This window comes from Trichechus manatus, unplaced genomic scaffold (genome assembly GCF_000243295.1).
Source record: "Trichechus manatus latirostris isolate Lorelei unplaced genomic scaffold, TriManLat1.0 scaffold00185, whole genome shotgun sequence".
In the NCBI taxonomy this organism is placed as follows: Eukaryota; Metazoa; Chordata; class Mammalia; order Sirenia; family Trichechidae; genus Trichechus; species Trichechus manatus.
Genome location: NW_004444121.1, coordinates 3,164,945 through 3,184,351, shown reverse-complemented (window position 1 = coordinate 3,184,351; position 19,407 = coordinate 3,164,945). Strand labels below are relative to the sequence as shown.

The following is a 19,407-nucleotide window of genomic DNA, read 5'->3' as shown; positions in this document are numbered from 1 at the left end:
TGACCAGGATCAGAGCTCAGTGCGTGACCAGGATTAGGGCTCAGTGCATGACCAGAATCAGGGCTCAGTGTGACACCAGGATGAGGGCTCAGTGCGTGACCAGGATCAGGGCTCAGTGCATGACCAGGATGAGGGCTCAGTGTGTGACCAGAATCAGGGCTCAGTGTGACAGCTGGATGAGGTTTCAGTGTGTGACCAGGATGAGGGCTCAGTGCGTGATCAGGATGAGGAGTCAGTGTGTGACCAGAATCAGGGTTCAGTGTGACACCAGGATGAGGGCTCAGTGCATGACCAAGATGAGGGTTCAGTGTGACACCAGGATCCGGGGTCAGTGCATGACAGGATGAGAGCTCAGTGTGTGACCAGGATGAAGGCTCAGTGTGTGACCAGGATGAGGGCTCAGTGTGTGACTAGGATGAGGGCTCAGTGTGTGACTAGGATGAGGGCTTAGTGCATGACCAGGATCAGGGCTCAGTGTGTGAGCAGAATGAGGAGTCAGTGCATGACAGGATGAGGGCTCAGTGTGTGAACAGCATGAAGGCTCAGTGTGTGACCAGGATAAGGGCTCAGTGTGTGACTAGGATGAGGGCTTAGTGCCTGACCAGGATCTGGGCTCAGTGTGTGACCAGGATCAGGGGTAAGTGTATGACCAGGATCAGGGCTCAGTGCGTTACCAGGTTGAGAATGCAGTCAGGTTTCAGTTGCAGATCAAAGTCACAGAGCTAAGAGGTCACTATTTCTTAGCTGATGGTGACCCATGGCTCTCGCTCTCAAACCTTCCCCCACCTGCACAATCCCTCCACAGACACATGGGCTCATGGGACCCTTTCTCATTGGATGGCACACAAACACAGGCCCAGATCAGCACAGACCACTCCTCCTGCACACTGGTGGAAGCAGACCCCAGGCCCTGCCCCGTGGCCCTGTGACAGATCAACTGGGAAACATGGAAGTGGCCACTCCAAGCCAATTCATGGAGCCCCTGGTGGTGCAGTGAACATGCTCAGCTGCTAACCAAAAAGCTGGAGGTTTGAGTCCACCCAGAGGCACATTGGAAGAAAGGCCTGGTGATTTCCTGAAAAAAATCAGCCATTGAAAACCCTATGAAGCACAGCTCTACTCCGACGCACATAGTGGCACCATGCGTTTTTTGGGATTTTTTTTAGCAGAGTCATAGGGTGGGTGGTGGCCCTCCAGCCACGGAAGGAGGAGGCATCGGACAAAGAGCAGAGGAGAGGCGAGGGGTGGAGGAAGGGTGCCGAAGCCAGTGCCGCCCGTCAGCCTCGGACCCTGCCCTCAGACCCCAGGCTCCTTGACTCGGGGTCAGCCACAGGCACCACCAGCTGGGAGCTTTCGGCTGGACCCCCACCTTTCTGGGGGCTTCACAGAGAACACGTCAGCCAGCTCCCAGGGCGGCATGGAGGATCAAACACGGGAACACGTGTGAAACACTGCCAGGGCCCGTCTCTGTCACGGGAACGGCTGCTGGCACCGTCCCTCTGAACCTCGATGCCTTGAGCCTCAGGCCCCAGACCCCTAACTGTCTGCCCACACGGGGCGTCCACCCCACACTTGGGGCCCGGTGGGCCAAGGCCCCGGCCGAGCCCTGAGGGCCGGATCCAGCGCGCCTGCTGCCCCTCCCCCGCTCCATCCCATAAGCAGACAGACTCCTGGGCAGAGACAGCTGAGGCTCCCAGGGGCAGGGGTGCCCACGGTCACAGCCCCAGGGCCCGCAGAGCATGACTTTCTCGGCCACAGCCTGAGCGGTCAGATGGTCACAGCCTGCTGCCCAGGGGCGGGGGCGGGGGTAAGGGACACGGGTCACACCTTTTTGGAAAACCATTTAGTATCGAGAGACTAAACCTGTCGGGACTCTGTCCCACAGGAATCACCAGAAACATAGGTGAAGCTGTGCACGCAGAGATGTCGGCCATGCTGGGACACACAGTAGCAGAAAACCAGGGCTCGGGGCGGGGGCGGGGGGGGGCGGGGTGGCAAGTGGCACCAGCTGGAGCTGCCTCCTGGGAGCTGCAGGCAGCCTTTGAATAGCCCGGGGAGGGGGGTCCCGGGTGTGGGAGGGCCTTGTGCTGACATCAGGGGCAAGACCGGTCATCCTGCAGCAGCACCACCTCCACCCCAAACACACAAAGTGCTGAGACGCCCCACATGTCCGCGGGTCCGGCCTAGTTGTCGTGAGCATGAGGGGGGCTTCGTTCTTGCCTTTTCTTCCCATTATTTTCTGGTTTCCCATTTGTACAAAGATCTTGCGCCACTTGAAAAACCCAGAGAAAATCAGTCAACACTATCGAAAGCCAGAGAGCCTGTTTCCCAGGCGTAGGATCCACCTCAGCTCTCCCCAGCCCAGCTCCCAGCCCCAACCCTGCCTACACACCCCAGACCCAGGCAGGAAGGGCCAATGGGGTCTGCCGTTTAGGAACGGTGAAGTCATGAGGCGTGACCCTGTACACTTCCACCTCAGGGCCTTTGCACTGGCTAGTCCTTCTGCCAAGATGCTTGTCCCAGACATCAGGTGCTCAGTGCTGGGCCTGTCAGGCCTCTGCTCAAACACCACCTCCTCAGAGAGGCCTGTTCTGAAGAGCGCCTCACCCCATCTGCCACTGGGCCCTGCTGGCCCCACTTGGGGCACAACCCAACACTGTCACACCGCACGTTTCTGCTTTACTGCCCCTCCCCGGTGGGTGGATGGATGATGGATGGAAGGGTGGGTGGATGGATGGATGGAAGGGTGGGTGGATGGATGGATGGATGGATGGATGATGGGTGGAGGGAGGGATGGACGGGGGATAAAGGACAATCTCATAACCAACAGTTCCTGACACTCCACAAACTGGCCCCATGGCCCCTCACTGTCTCCCCTCTCCATGCCCTGCACCCTTGCCTGTCCCTGGTCCCCTGCCCCTCCTGGCCACATCTCAAGTGCCTCCCTGCACCTTCCAACCCCCACACTTTTGCTCACACTGTGCCTTCGGCCTGGAGACCTTCCTTCACGTCTCAGCAGGGCACACTTGTCCTCCAGTGTCAGCCACTCAGGGAAGCCCTCCCTGACCACCCAGGACATTGCCCACAGCTCAAGTGACTTGCTGTGTGGACCGCCAGCGCCTGGGGAAGGGGTGCAGGGAGGCTCGGAGGCCGGCGGTGCCAGGGCAGTAAGGGGGTGACAATGACACCAGCTCCCTGACCCCACCCTCCCCATGCACATCAAACTTCATGGGGTCCAGAGCGTGCGGGGTGGAGGCTCCGTCCTCATCACACCCCCTGGCCTGTCCCGGTCTGCCGCCTGGAATCCCGACCTCCTCACCTCTGGGCCCTCACACTTCCCAGCCTTCGAACAACCTCTTCCTTTGGTCTATTCTATGCTGAAGGCCCTCCCCACTCGCCCCCTGGCTCTGCTGCACCTGGGAGACAATCCCCGTCACAGCCCCAACCACTGTGTGGACCCTTGCTCACAGGGCCTCTGGAGGCTGAAGACCCCACCCAGCTTGTCCTCGCTGTGCTTGATGAGGACCTGTGCAGCCATTGGCGGGTCCCAGGACCCACCTCCCACTGGTTTCACCCAGTCTTCATCACAAGCCCTGCTGCCCGCCTGTGTGGCAATGCCAGCTCGCCAGAAACATCAGGGTGCTGCCTGCTCTGGTAGGGAGTAGGCTTGGGAGGTCCCTGCCCCATCCCCCCTCTCCTGCCCTGAACTGTGAGCATCCATAGGAGGTGGTGGGAGGCGAGGCTGGTGGGCTCCAGGCTGCCTCAGACCCAGACATGGGGTCGGGGGGGGGACACGTGAGTGCTCAGATGGGTGGGGGACAGCACCAGACACCAAAGCCTGTACCCCCTCCCACAGACCAGCCTCCCTGAAGCCCCCAAACCAGTGAACTCACACGTCTGTCTCATCCCACAGGATGCAGGTCTGGTTGGTGGTGCCCTGGAAGAGAAGGAAGGAGCGGGGGTCAGGGCCACAGCAGCCTGATGGCCCCGGGGGTCCCAGCGGGCCTGGACTCACCCCTGGTGTGCTGGGCACTCTGACTACACCCAAGAGACCTGAGGGTCCCTATCACGAACTGCCAAGTTTTACAAGCAGGAAGCCAAGGTTCAGAGTGGACAAGGAGTCCCCGACTGTAGCTTGATACCTCTCTTTCTGGCTGCTGGGCGGCCTGGGGCAGGCCCTGTCCTCCCTCTGAACCGGCGTTCCCCCATTCGATGCAGGGTGACAGTGGGCACTGGAACCATCTAAACCCAAGGCCCTTCCCACTGAACACAAAGTGGGGTCGGGGGGGGGCCCGGGGGTCCCCCAGGCCGCAGGAAGCACCCCTGTCCCGCTCAGATGTCCCGTGGTTCTACTAGCTGTGTCTGAGAGGGTGGCCCGGCGGAGGGCTGAGTCTTTGCCGGCACTGTCCCCACGCCCCCTGGGCCCCAGCATGGACAATGAGAGCGGCAGCAGCAAGGTTGGTGGGCGCCTGCTCTAAGCATGAGGGTGTGTGGGGGAGCCGCGAGTCCTCACCAGCCCCACCTGCTCCCACTGATAAGGGAGCAAACCAGGGCACAGGAGGATGGGGACTGCACCCAGCATCACACAGCGGAAAGGGCAGAGCTGGGCTCTTCCATGGCCCTGGCTGGGGTTCAAGTAACCTGGGCAATTTGCTCTCAGGCAGCCCTGCCCCTGCCCCTCTGAGGCCCGGCGGGCAGCCCCCCAAAGCAGGGCCAGGGGCGGGCAGCAGGAGCTGGCCTCAGGGAGCAAGGATGTCGAACGCAGGCCCACTGAGTCACAGCTGCCACCTCAGAATCACTTGGGCCCATGTGCAAACCTGACCCAGGGAGGCAGGGCTGGGGGGAGTGGCATGTGGCAGCCTGGAACCCGGCTCGTCAAGGAGGGTGCTGGGAGGATGTTGTGGGTGCTAGGACCCAGGAGGCCCACAGGGTCAGGCCGTCTGCACTGGGGGTTCCAGCAGGGTGTCCCGTCCCCTCCCAGCCTCGGCAGCCCCCTGGGAGCCAGGGGAGAGGTGGGTCTCCCGGGGCCAGGGAGCTGGTGGAGAGAGGCCGAGTGTCAGGCCCAGGAGGGAGGGCGGGCAGGCAGACTCTGTCTCTAGGGAGCAGTGGACTCTTCCCCACAGGACAGGCAGCCAGGAGCAGGGGTTAGAGCTTAGGCATCGGGTGGATTTCAGCTCTCATGCTGACCTCTCTGTGACCCTGGGCAGTCATAGTGCCTCTCTGGGCCTCAGTTTCCCCACCTGTGATTCAGGGATGAGCAGCTGTCTCGCAGGGCTGATGTGAGAGCTGAGAGAGTTAATGTCCAGGTGGGCAGGCACGTGGGGGCCAACAGAGCACGCTACACGTGTGCAGGCGTGTGTGCCGTGTGCAGGCGTGTGTGCCGTGTGCAGGCGTGTGTGCTATGTGTAGGTGTGTGCAGGCGTGTGTGCCGTGTGCAGGCGTGTGTGCCATGTGTAGGTGTGTGCAGGCGTGTGTGCCGCACGCAGGCATGTGTGCCCCGTGCAGGTGTGTGTGCTACGTACAGGTGTGTGTGCTGTTGACAAGTGTGTACATGTGCACACACAAAAATGCGGGTGTGCACGCTTGAGACACTCACGTTGTACATGTGCGCGAACTCGATCTCCAAAGGTGTGAGCAGCGAGCGTGGGGGGGGCTTCACAGTCACTGAGATGACCTTGGAGTTGAGGACAGTGGTGTTCCTGTGGACAGGGGAGGGGCAGAGCCTATCAGGGGGCCCTCCTCCAGGCTCTTCCTGGATGCCCGCCCAGGCCCCTGCACCCAGCACGCCTTGCCCTCCCTGTGCAGCTGCCCCAGCTCCTCCAGGCGCCCCTCCCACAGCTCCCCGCCAGCCCTGGCACCCACCTCTGCAGGGCGAGGAAGCTGCCCAGGTTACGGTAGAGCACAGTGCCCACCACGAACACGGACGAATCATCAGCCTCTGGAAGAGAGACAGGGTCAGCTTCTCCCACCACCGCCCACCTGGACCTGCTCTGACCCTACTCGGACCCCCATCTGACCCGCACTGGCCGTCCACTGCTGCCCCTTGTATAAGGCGAGGGGCTGGAGGGGACAGGCCTTGTGTGCCATTCTCTGAAGGGTGGGCAGGTCACCCCATACCAGGGACGCCGCTCTGTGGTCAGAGAGCTGGGTGGTGGCCCAGGGTCCCTGCAGGCCGTGGCTTCTTGTCCAGCAGCCAGACTACTTGCTGTGGCTCCAAGCGAGCCCCTTTCTCTCCCTGGGACTCAGTTTCCCTCCCTGCACTGAGGTGGTCCCTTCATTCATTCAGTAAAGATTGCCTGGGGTCCCCCTAACAGGTGGTGGGGGTCAAAAAGGGCTTCCTGGGGCAGGGTGACCTCGGGTACATGGAGAAAAAACAGGGGCGGGGAATTTTGCCTCTAGAGGGGCACCCAGGCTCCAGGGGAACCTTACCTGCCACCCTCCCCCCATGGCCAGAACTGCCACCTGCCAGTCCCCCCTCCCATGGCCGGTACCCCCATTTGCCAGCCCTACCCCCAAGACTGGAGTCCTCACCTGCCAGCTCTACCCCCCTCCATGGCTGGAGTCCCCACCTTCCAGGCCCCCCCCACAACTGGAGCCCCCACCTGCCAGCCCTGTGGAAAAGACGCTCTTGGAGACAGTAACCCTGTCCTCAGGCACCTTGGCCCAGTCGCCCGTGGCCCGCCAGCCCTTCATGGGGAAGCTGATGTCCATAGCCCTGCTGGCCGGGAGCTTGTGGATGCTGAGGACTGGGTGGGCAAGGAGCAGCAGATGGACAGAGAGACACACAGAAAGACGTGAGGGGTAGACCTGAGAGTGGAGCAGGGTTGCACAGAGGTGCACAGCTCGGAGGGGTGTGGGAGCTGGCACCGGCTCCTCTGAAGACCCAGGGCCTGGGTAACGCCCCAGCCTTTGCTGGCAGCCCGGCCTTGGCCCCTGGGCTTGGCCCTCTCCACCTTCCACTGGTCCCTAAACATGCTCCCCACACCCTGGGCAGGCGCTGTCCCCAAGCCTGTGAGGTCACGAATGGGGAAACACAGGGAAAGCAGGCGTGGGCTGGGCAGAGTCTGGTCAGAGCCCCCAGAGAGCAGGGCCCTGGGCCTGACTGGGGGGCTCTGAGGCCCCCCAGCCCTGAGAGGGCCGAGGCCTGGGCAGTCTTAAGGAGAGCGTCTGGGGAGAAGCAGCCCTCAGCGAGAGATTCCCGCTGCCTTCCCTCCCAACCACTCCCTGTGGGACCCTGTCCCTCGGGCCTGGCACCCCGAGAAACCTCGGCCTACCCAGGCCCAGCCACAGGTCTCCTGAAGAACCAGCCCCGGTCAGCCTCTGCCCTTCCAACGGGCTGTCCCTCATCGTCCTTGCTCAGAGGACACCTGGCCAGCTCGCCCGTTACTCGACCCCTTGGCATCGCCCTCAGCAGGGGTCACAGGGCTGAGGGAGGAAAGCCAGCCCCTTCCCCCAAGTGGGCTGCAGGGAGCGGGGTTCTGGGGAGAGAGAGCAGGAAGGAGAAGGGGCCGTGGAGGATGAGGCTGGGCTGTGGAGCGTTTTGCTGATGGGTCCCTGCCACATAGAGGAGGGTGTCAGAGGCAAAGGCCCAGGAAAGGGCTGGGCAGTAGATGTGATGGATGACAGGTGCAGAATTGGTGGGGTGGGGGTGGTGCCTGGGAGGAGCCCAGGCCACCTGTGACTCCCAGGGTAGTGGGTAGCGGGGACTGTGGCCGTGCTTGTGTGTGGCCTGCAGGGGGCGTAGACTGGGCCGGCACCCTGGGAGCCTGCTGCCTGGGGGCTTCCTGGACACACAGTGTGGCTGCAATAAGCCTCCCTTCTCTGGGTCACCTGCACATCGCCTAGAAATGTGCCAGGTCAGCCAGGTGAGGGAAGGAAGCACCCCGAGGCGGTGGTGCGGGCCCCACTTGCTACGTGACCTCCGGATAGTGCCTGGCCCTCTCTGGGCCTGAGGCTCTCGGCCTGTGATGGCAGGGCTGGGCCTGCTGAGCTCTGAGAATTGAGCTTGCAAGGCAGAGGGAACAAATGCTCAGTCCCTGCCTTCAAATCTCTAAGAGCAGGGAGGGCGACAGGGATAAGCGAGCCCCCCATCCCCAGGGGAGTGCAAGAGAGCTGGCTGTGGGAAGGGGGGTTCCTGGGTCTGGCCCTGGGTTCGAGGTCTCTGCGCCTTATCAGGGTCTGAGATGCCCCCTGCTGACCTTCTCCCAGGCCTGAGGTCAGATCACCGTCAGCAGACTCGGGGCTGGTAGCTTTAATCAGGGTAAACCATGGAAACTGGCCCTGGGAGGCTCCTGAAGGGTTCTGGTCTCCCCCTCTCCCTTGCATAAATGAGGAAACTAAGGCAGGAAGGGCCCTGTCGAGGCATGGGGGAGGGGTCGGCAGAATGACGGGCGGGCCTACCCAGGTTGTCTGTCACCTGGTACGCGTCTCGGAGGTCCTTCATGCGGAAGCCGATGACATCCACAAAGTCCTCCACCAGCCGGAACAGTTCCTTGGCGTTGGGGCCCACCTGGGGAGCAGGGGTGTGGTCAGGGAGCCCCCAAGGCGACAGGGAAGGCGTCACTGAGGCCACTTGCAACCCGGCAGGGACACACCTGTCCTTCCCCTGCCCCTCCAGCTTCCTGCTTTCACTGTTCTCTTCTAGGCCCCACGGGTCACTTCCTAGCCCTGCGAGGCCTGGGCCTGACTTGGGGAGCAGGGCTGGTGATCTCTGAGTGTCACCCCCATTCTGTGGATGGGAACACTGAGGCCCAGGGCTCTGCCCACGGGGGCAGGCAGCCCAGGCTGGTGGAGGGAAGCCGTCAGCACCTTGCAGATAACAGGTGGTCTCTGGTACCACAGCCCCCACACCAGGGACCTGCCCGGGACAAGTGATGGCAGGTGTGAGGAGGCAGGGAGGCTGACTGCTCTTCCAGGTCAGAAAGACCACCATGGCTGTGCCCCTCGGTGTGCACCACGGTGTCAGCATGTTGTCCTGCAATCCTCACTAGCACCCGCAGATAAAGCACCATCATTGAGGAACGAGAAAACCAAGACTCAAGAGGCTAAGGGGCTTCCTCGAGGTCACACGGCTAGGCCGTAGAGAGGGCATGGCAGGCCATCCCGACCCCAGATGACCATAACGGCCTCTGACTGTGGTCCATACCAGCTGGGCCTCCTCCCACTTGTCCCGATTCTCCTCCACCAGCAGGTTGCTGATGATCTGGACAAAGTTCTGGAAAGAAGGGAAGAAGAGCCAGTGAGGAGAGAATAAGGCACCCAGATCAGGGCCTAGCATGTAACTAGGCTCAGAGCTCAGTCTGTGACCAGGATCAGGGCTCAGCACGTGACTAGGTTCAGGGCTGTATGTGACCTGAATCAAGGATACACTGTGTGACCAGGGGCTCCACTTGTGACCAGAGTCAGGTCTCAGTGTGTGATCAGGATGAGGCATCAGTGTGTGACCAGGGTCAGGGCTCAGGCTGTGACCAGGATCAGAGCTCAGTATGTGACCCAGGTCAGGGCTGACTAACCAGGATCAGGTCTATGTGTGACCAGAGTCAGGAATCAGTGTGTGACCAGGATCAGGGCTCAGCATATGACCAGGAACAGGGCTCAGCCTGTTATCAGGATCAGGGCTCAGCATGTGTCCAGGATCAGGGCTCAGCGTGTGATCAGGAGCAGGACTCAGTGTATGACCAGGCTCAGGGCTCAGCGTGTTATCAGGATCAGGGCTCAGCATGTGACCAGGATCAGGGCTCAGTGTGTGATCAGAAGCGGGACTCAATCTATGACCAGGAGCAGGATTCAGCCTGTGACTAGGGTCAGAGCTCAGTGTGTGACCAAGGTCAGGGCCCAGCATGTGGTCACAGTCAGGTTTCTGATTTGACCAGGGTCAGGCCTCAGTCAGGCCCCCCTGGGAGCCCACCTGCACGTCGCCAGGGGTGGGGCTGTAGTAGGCCCTCCGGAAGATCTCCGTCATGTTCCTTAGCACGTCGATCGTGGACAGCAGGTCCCCACTGTAGCTGGCCCCGTCCTGGGAGATCTCCACCAGCGTCTGGATGACCTCCGAGACCCCCTCACCCGGCAGCCCGCGCTGAGCCTTCGCCAGGTGCTCCCGGGTCTGGGGAGGCAGGAGAGGGTCGGGTGCCATCAGCCCCATGGGACACGTCAAGACAGGGACCAAGGACTCCAGGGGACAGGGACCCTGTGCCCAGAGGACCCTCTGCAGCCCCAAAGGGGCCAGAGCTATTCATGTCCAAAGGGCACAGCATCGGGGTCAAGCTTCTGAAGGCCGCAGGCTGTTCCCAATGAGGGAAGACGAGGCTGGCACAGCAGGGCCCTGGGGTGATGTGTGGGCTGGAGACTCCCGGAGCCCCGCTCACCATCATCTGGATGTTACGGTAGTCGATGGAGACACAGCGGATGTAGGTGGGGGGCTCCCAGTAGGCAATGCCTTCCTCGTCCAGCTCACAGCGTCGCAGAATGAGGCCTGTGGCGGGGGGGGACAGCCAGGTCAGCTCGCCTCCACCTTCCCCATCCCAGCAAGAACTGCCCCCGCTGGTTCCCCAGGCCCAAAACCCTGTGGGGAGAGGAGCTGTCACAGGCCAGGCCTCCCCTGTTCTCCTTCATCCCACATATTTCTGAGCAGCCACCGCAAGCCAGGCTGGGCCAGGCACTGGGGCCCCGGCAGGAGTCAAACCACTGGGACCCCACTGCGTGCAGGTGGAGCGCCTGCCGAGAGAGGACTTCAGCTCTGCCTCTCCCCAGGGTCCAGGAGCCTTGCCTACACAGGCAAGTGCCTTCCTACCCGCAGGCGTTGTGTGGGTCGTCCCGGGGCGGCCTTGGGGCAGTCTGGGGCAGGTCGGCAGCCTAAGAGCGGGCACACCCTGGGAGTAGCGCCGCTGCCCCAGACCTCACTCCCAGGAATCACCAGGGGACTCGGCAGTCAGCTGCCGAGAACTGCCACAACCCTGCCGCCCAACAGGAAGCACAGGGCAGGGAGGGACGCACCTGGGCTGGGGCCAGGCGTTAGGGGCCCGGGGAACATTTCCAGTACATTAAGGGAAAAGGTTGGTAATAACACCGCATGCCAGCATGAATTAACAAAGCACAAAACCACCCACAACAAACACCAGGTGTCACACCCAGAGGCCAGCCGCTGGGAAGTCCCACCACCTCGGGGGGGCAGGGACGGGAACACAGGGGGGCTTTGATTTTCTTGGCTTGTCTGAATTTGTAGTGGGTGGCACAGCGGTTAAGCACTCGTCTGCTAACCGAAAGGTCAGCAGTTCGAATCCACCAGCTGCTCTTTGGAAACCCTACGGGGCAGTTCTGCTCTGTCTGATAGGGTCACTATGGGTCAGAATCGACTCGACGGCAATGGGTTTGGTTTTTGGGCACCAAGAACGAGCAGTAGTTTATAAATGAAAAAGAGAGCAAGTAGCGGGGAACAGGAGGGACCAGACCCTGGAGAAGAACATCATGCTTGGTAGAGTAGGGGTCGGCGAAAAAGAGGAAGACCATCAATGAGATGGATTGACACGGTGGCTGCAACAATGGGCTCAAGCACAGGGATTGTGAGGATGGCGCAGGACCGGGCAGTGTTTTGTTCTGTTGTCCGTAGGGTCGCTATGAGTGGGAACCGACTCAATGGCACCTAACAGATACAGGGCCCCTGTGGTGGCCAAGCCCTGCTGTCCCCACCCCTGAGGACTTCCCCATGGTTTCCTCACAACAGCCCTTGATTTACAGAGGAGAAAACTGGGGCTCAGAGACGTGAAATCAATCCCGAATGGCGCACAGCCTGCCACCACTGCCACCCCTCTGATAACAGGGGTGGAAAGGACCATCCCCTCGTGGGACGAGCCCCTTCCGGCCAGACCCCCGCCCCGCCTTTCCCACCCACCACTCCACTTCACTCCACAGGGGCTGGGGGGTCAGAGCTGCCTGGGTCAGAGTCGTTCCCCACAAAGGCAGGGCAAACCCAGGCGAGTGTGTGACCCCTCCAGGCCTCAGCTTCCCATCTGACAATGAGCTAGTGATGGCGGCCACTCTCTGGGGATGTGGCGAGTGCTGGCCCTGGGTGAGGGCTCAGGGCCTCAGGGGCCGCTGTGCTCCCGTGAGTTCTGCTGAGCTCGGGCCGCAGCCCTGCTCCAGGGCACACAGGTGTCTGTGTCAGGCTGTGCAGTACTCCTCCAACAGCAGGGGTCTGTAGAGATGTCTCAGCGACCTCACAAAGCGGGCGTCTCACATGCCGCTCTGTGAGGAGCATCAGCAGCCCCCTACACCTCACCTGTGCCGTGGGTCTCACCTGTGGCATTTCGGGGACACCGGACAGCAGCCACCTCCCCTGCTGGTGTCTCCTTCCACATCACGGCACCAAAGTTGTCCTCGTCACAGATCTCGTGGGGCTCTGCCGAGGGCCAGGCATGATGAGCGGAGCTGGGGGTTCGGGATGGGGCACCGAGGGGTGCGAGAGCCGGGGCCGGCTCAGGAAGGCCAGGATGAGGGGTCGAGCCCCTCAGGGAAGCTAGTGTGACAGGGCAGTTTATCCCCAGCAGAAGCGAGCCCAAGCCCCCCCCCCGATGCCCCAGCCCAATGCTGGGGCCCAGGTGTCCCACCCCCAGCCGAGGTGGAGAGTGGGGTGCTCACCGGGACACCGCTGGGCGCTGCATTGTCGGTACTCCTCCTGGGAGCCCTGGCAGGCTGCTCCCCCGAAGAAGGGCCCCAAGCAGGCGCGCTCCCGGCGCTGAGAGCCGCCCCCACACGTGGTGCTGCAGCTGCCCCATGACGCCCAGGCCTGCCACTTCCCGTCCACTGTGGGGGACGGCGAGGCATGGGACACCGGCAGAGACAAGGAGGCACAGACAGGAGCCACAAACCGCAGGGCCCAGAAAAACACAGGGAGGCGGACATTGAGACACAGGAGTCCACAAACAGAGCCGCGGGGACATCAACACTCAGAGAGGGACCCGAAAAGGTAGGGAGAGACATGGGACACTGAGACCCTAGAATACAGAAACACAGGTGACGGGGACACAGAGGCACGGGGGGGGGGGACCAGTAACCAGAGACAGGGACATACACACAGGAGTGCACGATCCACGGATGTCAGCACGTGGGCAGGCCCCGGACATGCAGAGCCGCCCCCACCACGCCGCTGCCCACAGGCCTGGCGCGCTGACCTGGGCACTGCTGCAGGAAGCAGTCTCGCGTCTCCACCCAGTGGCCCCGGCACTCGGCGCCGCCGTACGAAGGCCCGTTGCACTCGCGCGTGCGCTGCTGCCGGCCCTGGGAGCAGCTGGTGGAGCAGGCGCTCCAGCTTGACCACTCGTTCCAGTTTCCGTCGACTGCCGGCCCGGGGGAGGAAGGGGCGGGAAGCCGGCATGAACATTCCAGGGCTAGTGTGCCAACACACAGCCTGGCACCTGGGCGTGAGCACCTCAACATCCAGGTGGGACATGGGTGAGAACACCCCCAGGGTCACACCGCAAGCCCCAGCATGGGCGCAGTCTGAGATTACAGGTTCTTGAGCCTCCCTAGTAGACGGGATGGCGGAGGTGGTGATCTTCCCCGTCCCCCCTCCCCCGCCCTCCCTCTCACCTACCAGGGCAGAGGGCGATGTTGCAGAACTTGGTTTGCTTCTCGGGACCCTCACAGGGGTTGCCTCCAAACTGGGGGGGTCTGCAGGTGCGCGTGCGGTCCCGAAAACCGCGGCCACAGGTGCTGGAGCAGAGGCTCCAGGGGGACCACTCGTCCCAGGCGCCGTGCACTGAGGAGGAGCAGGAAGGCGCAGGCTGCCCCCAGCTGCTCTCCTGGCGCCTGGACCGCAGCTCCTGCCAGGCCCCGCCCCTCCTGCCGGGCCCCGCCCCTCCTACCGGGCCCCGCCCCTCCCACCGGGCCCCCGCCCCTCCTGGCCCCGCCCCGCCCAGCTGTCTCGCGCCCCGGCCTCGCCCCGCCCGCCCCGTGCACCCACCTGGACACACGGCGGAGTTGTTGCACTGGCGCTGCTCCCGCAGGGGCCCGCTGCACTGGGTGCTGTAGGAGGAGGAGACGCAGAAGCGCGTGCGGGTCTGCCAGCCCTCGCCGCACGTGCTGGAGCACACACTCCAGGGCGACCACTCCTCGGCCGCGGGGTCACCTGCGGACCCAGACCCAGCATTACGGACCGACGCCGCCTGCACCACTAGGGGCGTCAGGGGTACCGCCGAGGGCAAGGGCTGGGTGACGAGCCTGTAAGGCCCGGAGCCAGCCCCTGAGGCAGGGTCAGTGCCATCCCTGGGTCCCAGCCTTCACCTGGCACCTGAGAAGTTAGTCTAATTGTGGTTAATTGCTAAGATTATTACTTATCATTAGCAACGATTACCAATTTACAGTGTTTGCTCACAGACCGACGCCCCTGAACTCCAACTCTCCCCGACTCCGTGCCTCAACGCAGTGTGGGGGTGCCACGCCGCCCCGCACCCTCAGCTCACCTGTCTGCGGCGACGGGAACCCAAACTGCTGCAGCTCGTCCCCCAGCTCCTCGCGACGCCGAGCGTCCGTGGACCGCAGGGACTGGCTCCGCGAGCTGGTGCGCCCCGCGGCTGCAGGACAGGACCGGTGCAGTCAGAGACTCCACCAGCCCCCACCTGTGCCCGTCCCACCGCCCTGCTCCCCCAGTCCTTGGCCGGAGCGGTGTAGGCTGACTAGCACCAGGAGCCCCCTAGCCCATGGACAGATGGGCACCCCAGCCTACCTCCGACCCTGTGTCTTGTCACCATGGGTCCCCTTCTGTCTGTCCTGCTCCCTGGCCCTGCCCCCCTTCCTGCTGTGAATGACTGCTGCCCTCCCCAGCGAACCATCCCCCCCACCCCCCAGGCTCCTGAGATGAGCTCTTCCTCCAAAAAAGTTTATCAAGGGGAAAACAACCCTAGCAGTGACAGTCTCGTTATAACCTGATATACCTTTACGGGAGCAGCTAAAAAATGCATGAGGTCATTAGACTTTATTAGAGAAATACGTTCTGGAGGCGGGGTGGGGCTGGGGTGGGTGGCCGGGCCACGGCTGCCCGAGTGGGAAGGCGGAGGGGCCACCCCCAAAATCCCAATCCGTCGATGGCAAGAAAGCCCTGTACAGTCCCTCCTGGCCTGAGTCCCATCCCTCCTTCCAGACTCTTACCTCCGGTCCCCCCGCCCGGCCTGGACCAGGCCTCTCCCCGAGCTGGCACACGCTCTGCCCCTGTCTGGCCCCGCTTTCCAAGGCCCCGCCCTTCGAGGCCCCGCCCCCACCCACTCCCTGTCCCGGCCTAGCCCCTGCAGCCCTCTACCCCGCCCCTTCCCTCCATCTGGCCCTGCCCACTCCAGGGACCCTCCCTCTTCATGGCCCCACCTCCTCCCTTCACCTGACCCCTGTCCATTCCTGGCCCCGTCCCTCCACCCGGCCCCGCCCCTCCCTCCACCTGGCTCCTTCCCACACCGCCCTCTCCCTCACCTGGCCCCGCCCGCCCCCTCCCTCCATCCCGGCCGCCCGCTGGACCCGCACTCACGGCCGCAGGCCTTGCGGTTGCACAGGCGGCCCTCCTCCAGCACGCCCTCGCAGCCACCGCCCCGGACTCCCGGCGTGGGCAGGCAAGTGCGCGTCCGCGTCTGCAGGCCTCCCCCGCAGTCCCGCGTGCATTCGCCCCACAGGGACCACAGCTTCCAGCCACCTAGGCAGGGACCAGACGCGGGGTCAGGGGCAGGCGAGGCGGGGAGAAGGGACGGTAAAGGGCGGAAGTTGGGTGTGCGGTCCGCCTGCGTCTGTTAGCAGTGACCTTTGAGGGCTACCCAGCAGGGCTCGGGGGCGCGGCGCCCACGCGCTCACGCGGGACAGCTAGGAGGTCAGAGCGCGGGCGGGGAGCGGGCAGGACGGGTTTGCTGGAAGTCATCGGAGGGTTTGCGGCAGCGATGGCTGCTGAGAGGCCGGCCCTCACCCGGGTGGGGTGGCTGACAGCGGTGCCCAGGGAAAGGAGTCTGGCCGAGGACGGTCTTGGGGCCCCTGCCGGGTGCTCGGGGCACGGTGCTCCAGGCTGTCTACCCGCCCCTGTGCCAGGGCCTCCCCAGACGGCCCAGAGCTCCAGAGCAGGAGTCCCAGGCCGGTTTGCTGAACGAATGGATGAATGAATGATTCCCCCCACCCACCCCCACGGCATCCTGGTGATGGGGTGGGCGGACCCACGCCCTCCTCCACCGTCCTCAGTGCAGTGTCTGACCCCGCACCCTCCCCCAAAGCACTCAGTCTAGTTCTGGCCCAGGCCCAGCTCCTGTGAGCCCACTTCCTTATCCACACAGCAGAGGGCTGCCCCTCACAATCCCTGAGGCCCCCACCCCCAGCTTTGATCCGTGTGCTGCTTCCTCCTACAGCACCCCCCAAACAGGGACACCAGAGAGGGAGCACCGAGGTCACAGCTGGTGTCAGAGCCCAGATGACCGTCCCTGGGGAGCCGGCAGAGCTGACCACCTGCTGGGGGGCAAAGGTCTCCACCTGGCCTCCTGGCTCCTGTCTTCCTCAGTCCCAGCCCCAGACTGTACCCACTGCCTTCACTGACCTGTGCCCCCTCCAATCCAGCATAGGCCCCAAAAGTCTGAGCCCTGGTGCATGGGGAGGTGAGGAGGAGGGACTCGAGGGCCCTAAAGTACTGGGGAGCCATTGGGGGCGAGAGGCAGAGCAGGGCCTCTCTGATCGGTGGGCCACGGGGCAGACGCTGGCCTGATAAGCTGGATGCCGTGACAGGTGCCCGGGTCTCCCTGCCCCAGTCTCTCTTCCTGCTTGGTGCACTGTGGCCACCACCGTCCTTGTCGTCCTCAGCAAGGGCTCGCTGCCCTCGGCGTCGGAGCGGATGGCACCACTGACATGCACCCCTTCGAGGCGGCGAGGGGTCACTGACGGCACTGCTAAGGGCCTACACTGACTCCAGACCAGAGCCGGGACCCCTGGAGGGCACTGCGGCTGAGGGCGGGGGCCAGGGAGGCTCCCCAAGAACCAGGCTGGCCAAGGGCAGGTCAGAAGTTCTGTGCCTCTCAGACCCTCAGTCGTCTCATCTGTGGCTTGGGGGAGTAGGCCCCACCTCAGGGGGTGAGAGTGAGGACTTCGCGAGACCCCAGAGGGTAGGCAGGAGAACGGGGTCGAGAGCAGGCAGCTGGAGGCAAGACCAGACTCGAGTACCCGCTCCATCACCCACAGGCCGTGCACGGTCAAGTCCTCAGCCTCCTCATCTGCATCAAAACCAATCCAAATCCACCGCCCTCGAGTCAACTCCAGCTCATAGCGACCCTACAGGCCAGAGCAGAACTGCCCCATAGGGTGTCCAAGGCTGCAGTCTTTACGGAAGCAGACTGCTACATGTTTCTCCCAAGGATCAGCTAGTGGGTTTGAACCACTGACCTTTGGGTTAGCAGCCGAGCTGTGCTTAACCACCGCACCACTGGGGCTCCTCCCTCATCTGCAGAGTGGGTAATAATACCAGTTGCCGTCACACCGACCCCTGACTCATGGCGACCTCATGTATCAGAGAAGAACTGTGCCCCACAGGGTTTTCAATGGCTGATTTTTCAGAAGTAGCTCTCCAGGCCTTTCTTTCGAGGTGCTCCAACCTTTTGGTTAGCAGCTGAGTACACCAACAGTTGGCACCACCCAGGGACTCCAAATGGAGAACGGCCTGATGGATGTCCCAGGACGGGAGGAGTGAGGATAACCGAGACAGCCCCAGGGCCTGGCGACCAAGGACTCAGGAAGGGCGGGTTGCGGCACTGACGTTTGGGCCTGGGCTGGCCCAGAGAACCACGCTTCTGTGGGCCCAGGGGCACTGGAGAGGGAGGCAAAATCCCCTCATTTTCCCTGCGTCTGTTCTGCAAACAGCCAGCAGGGGGTGCCAGGAGCAAATTGATGGGCTCCATGGAGGGAGTCACGCCAAGTCTAGGTCGTGGGTCCGCGTTTTCCCTGCTGGCGTAGACAGGGTGGAGGGAGAGTCCTCCACACCCCCACGCCTGCTGTAGAACCTTCTTCTCTCCCTCCCCAGCAGCCCACGGAGCCCACCCTCCCACCGGTCCCTCCCCATCCTATCCAGCCTCCACCTGGGCCCAGAGAGGCAGAGCACCTCAGCCAAGGACACACAGCGAGTGGCCCAAGCCCCCTGTCCTTGGAGCAAGCAGGGTGGGACACAGTGGAAGGGGTGGGCGGGTGGCGGGCTCACCCAGGTGATGGGCCAGGCAGGAGGGCGGGCACAGACCTTGGTAGTCACCACTCCTGTGTCTGCTCACATACCGTGACCCACCACTAGTCGTCCAGCTCAGGGACACGAACAACGAAGGTGCTGCGGGTGGGGGCAGCCTGCAGGGCCACCAGGTGGGGGTGGGGGTGGGGCTGGGCAGGTGGGCGCTGAGATCCCTCCTCGGTCTCAGGGAGCCCTAGCCGCTCACTGTCCTCACAAAGCAGGCTGCACTGCTCCCATTCATCAGACCAGAAGACTGAGGCTGGCCGAGAGAAGGGTGCCAGTATTCACACAGCCAGGAAGAGGCTGTTGGCTGGTGTCCCACACTCCTCCCGCCCAACCTGGGGCCACAGGAGTCACCACCATCACCATTGTGGCTGCAGACACTTTAATCTCAGGGGTGAAGATGGAAGAGGGGAAAATCCTGGACTCTATTTAAATGCAAATGTGCCTTTCCCAGCTGCTTTCCCCACACAGGCCAGGCTCCCTGTGGCGGGGGCGTCCTGCGCAGGGTATCCTGAGCCCCACCGCCAGGGGGATGGGCTCAGTGCCAGGTGCCCCTGCACACACCTAGTCTAACCCTGGGGCAACGTTTGCCCCCCATTTACAGTGGGGGAAACTGAGGCCCAAAGAGGGGCAGACCACACAGCCAGGGCCAGGGGAGAGACGACCCCTAGGAAGGTCTGCCCCAGAGCTGGCACTGGTGAGGCTCTGAGGCCCCAACCTCAGCGTGGGGGGCCTGGGGGCCTCAGGTGCGGAGTAAGAGCCAGACGTGTGGACACTGAATACCACGTGGTCTCGGTGCAAATGATAACCTGTGAGCAGTAGAGGGCGGCGGGGCGCCTGAGGAGCGCAGACTGGCATTAACCCCAACCCGGGCTAAGCGGGGACCCCATAGAATAGCACAGCTGCCCATTGACGGGCCCCTACCTTGCTGCTGCTTCTCACGCTTACCTCGCTGATCCCCCCATAACCGGCGCATTTGACAGATTCAGAGAGAAAGGCCGCTATCCACAGCTGACCAGGAGAGGGCGCTGATGGGACTCCAGAGCCTCGGCCTGCCCCCCAGTCTAAGGACTGAGCACGTGGCCTCATCTCAAATGTCACCCCATCCCGTGACGCTGAGACAGGAACCGAGGGGGGCAGCGAGTGTAGGGGGCAGAACACAGGGCCGGGGTGAGGCCAGGGTGGGCCCG

At 63.0% G+C, this 19,407-nt stretch overlaps 1 protein-coding gene across 1 annotated transcript in view; it reads right to left on the bottom strand.

The window, feature by feature from the left end:
- ADGRB1 (adhesion G protein-coupled receptor B1) overlaps positions 1 to 19,407 on the bottom strand; it is an 80,185-nt gene that overhangs the window by 52,018 nt on the left and 8,760 nt on the right. The window contains exons 2-16 of the mRNA XM_012558762.1: positions 15,509 to 15,670; positions 14,457 to 14,567; positions 13,958 to 14,122; positions 13,585 to 13,753; positions 13,167 to 13,336; positions 12,634 to 12,798; positions 12,293 to 12,394; positions 10,365 to 10,471; positions 9,908 to 10,102; positions 9,146 to 9,214; positions 8,401 to 8,509; positions 6,603 to 6,746; positions 5,863 to 5,938; positions 5,597 to 5,699; positions 3,894 to 3,937 (exon numbers count right to left, since the gene is read on the bottom strand). Of these exons, the coding sequence (XP_012414216.1) occupies positions 3,894 to 3,937; positions 5,597 to 5,699; positions 5,863 to 5,938; positions 6,603 to 6,746; positions 8,401 to 8,509; positions 9,146 to 9,214; positions 9,908 to 10,102; positions 10,365 to 10,471; positions 12,293 to 12,394; positions 12,634 to 12,798; positions 13,167 to 13,336; positions 13,585 to 13,753; positions 13,958 to 14,122; positions 14,457 to 14,567; positions 15,509 to 15,670 (1,891 nt within the window). The remainder of the gene's footprint in view (positions 1 to 3,893; positions 3,938 to 5,596; positions 5,700 to 5,862; positions 5,939 to 6,602; positions 6,747 to 8,400; positions 8,510 to 9,145; positions 9,215 to 9,907; positions 10,103 to 10,364; positions 10,472 to 12,292; positions 12,395 to 12,633; positions 12,799 to 13,166; positions 13,337 to 13,584; positions 13,754 to 13,957; positions 14,123 to 14,456; positions 14,568 to 15,508; positions 15,671 to 19,407) is intronic.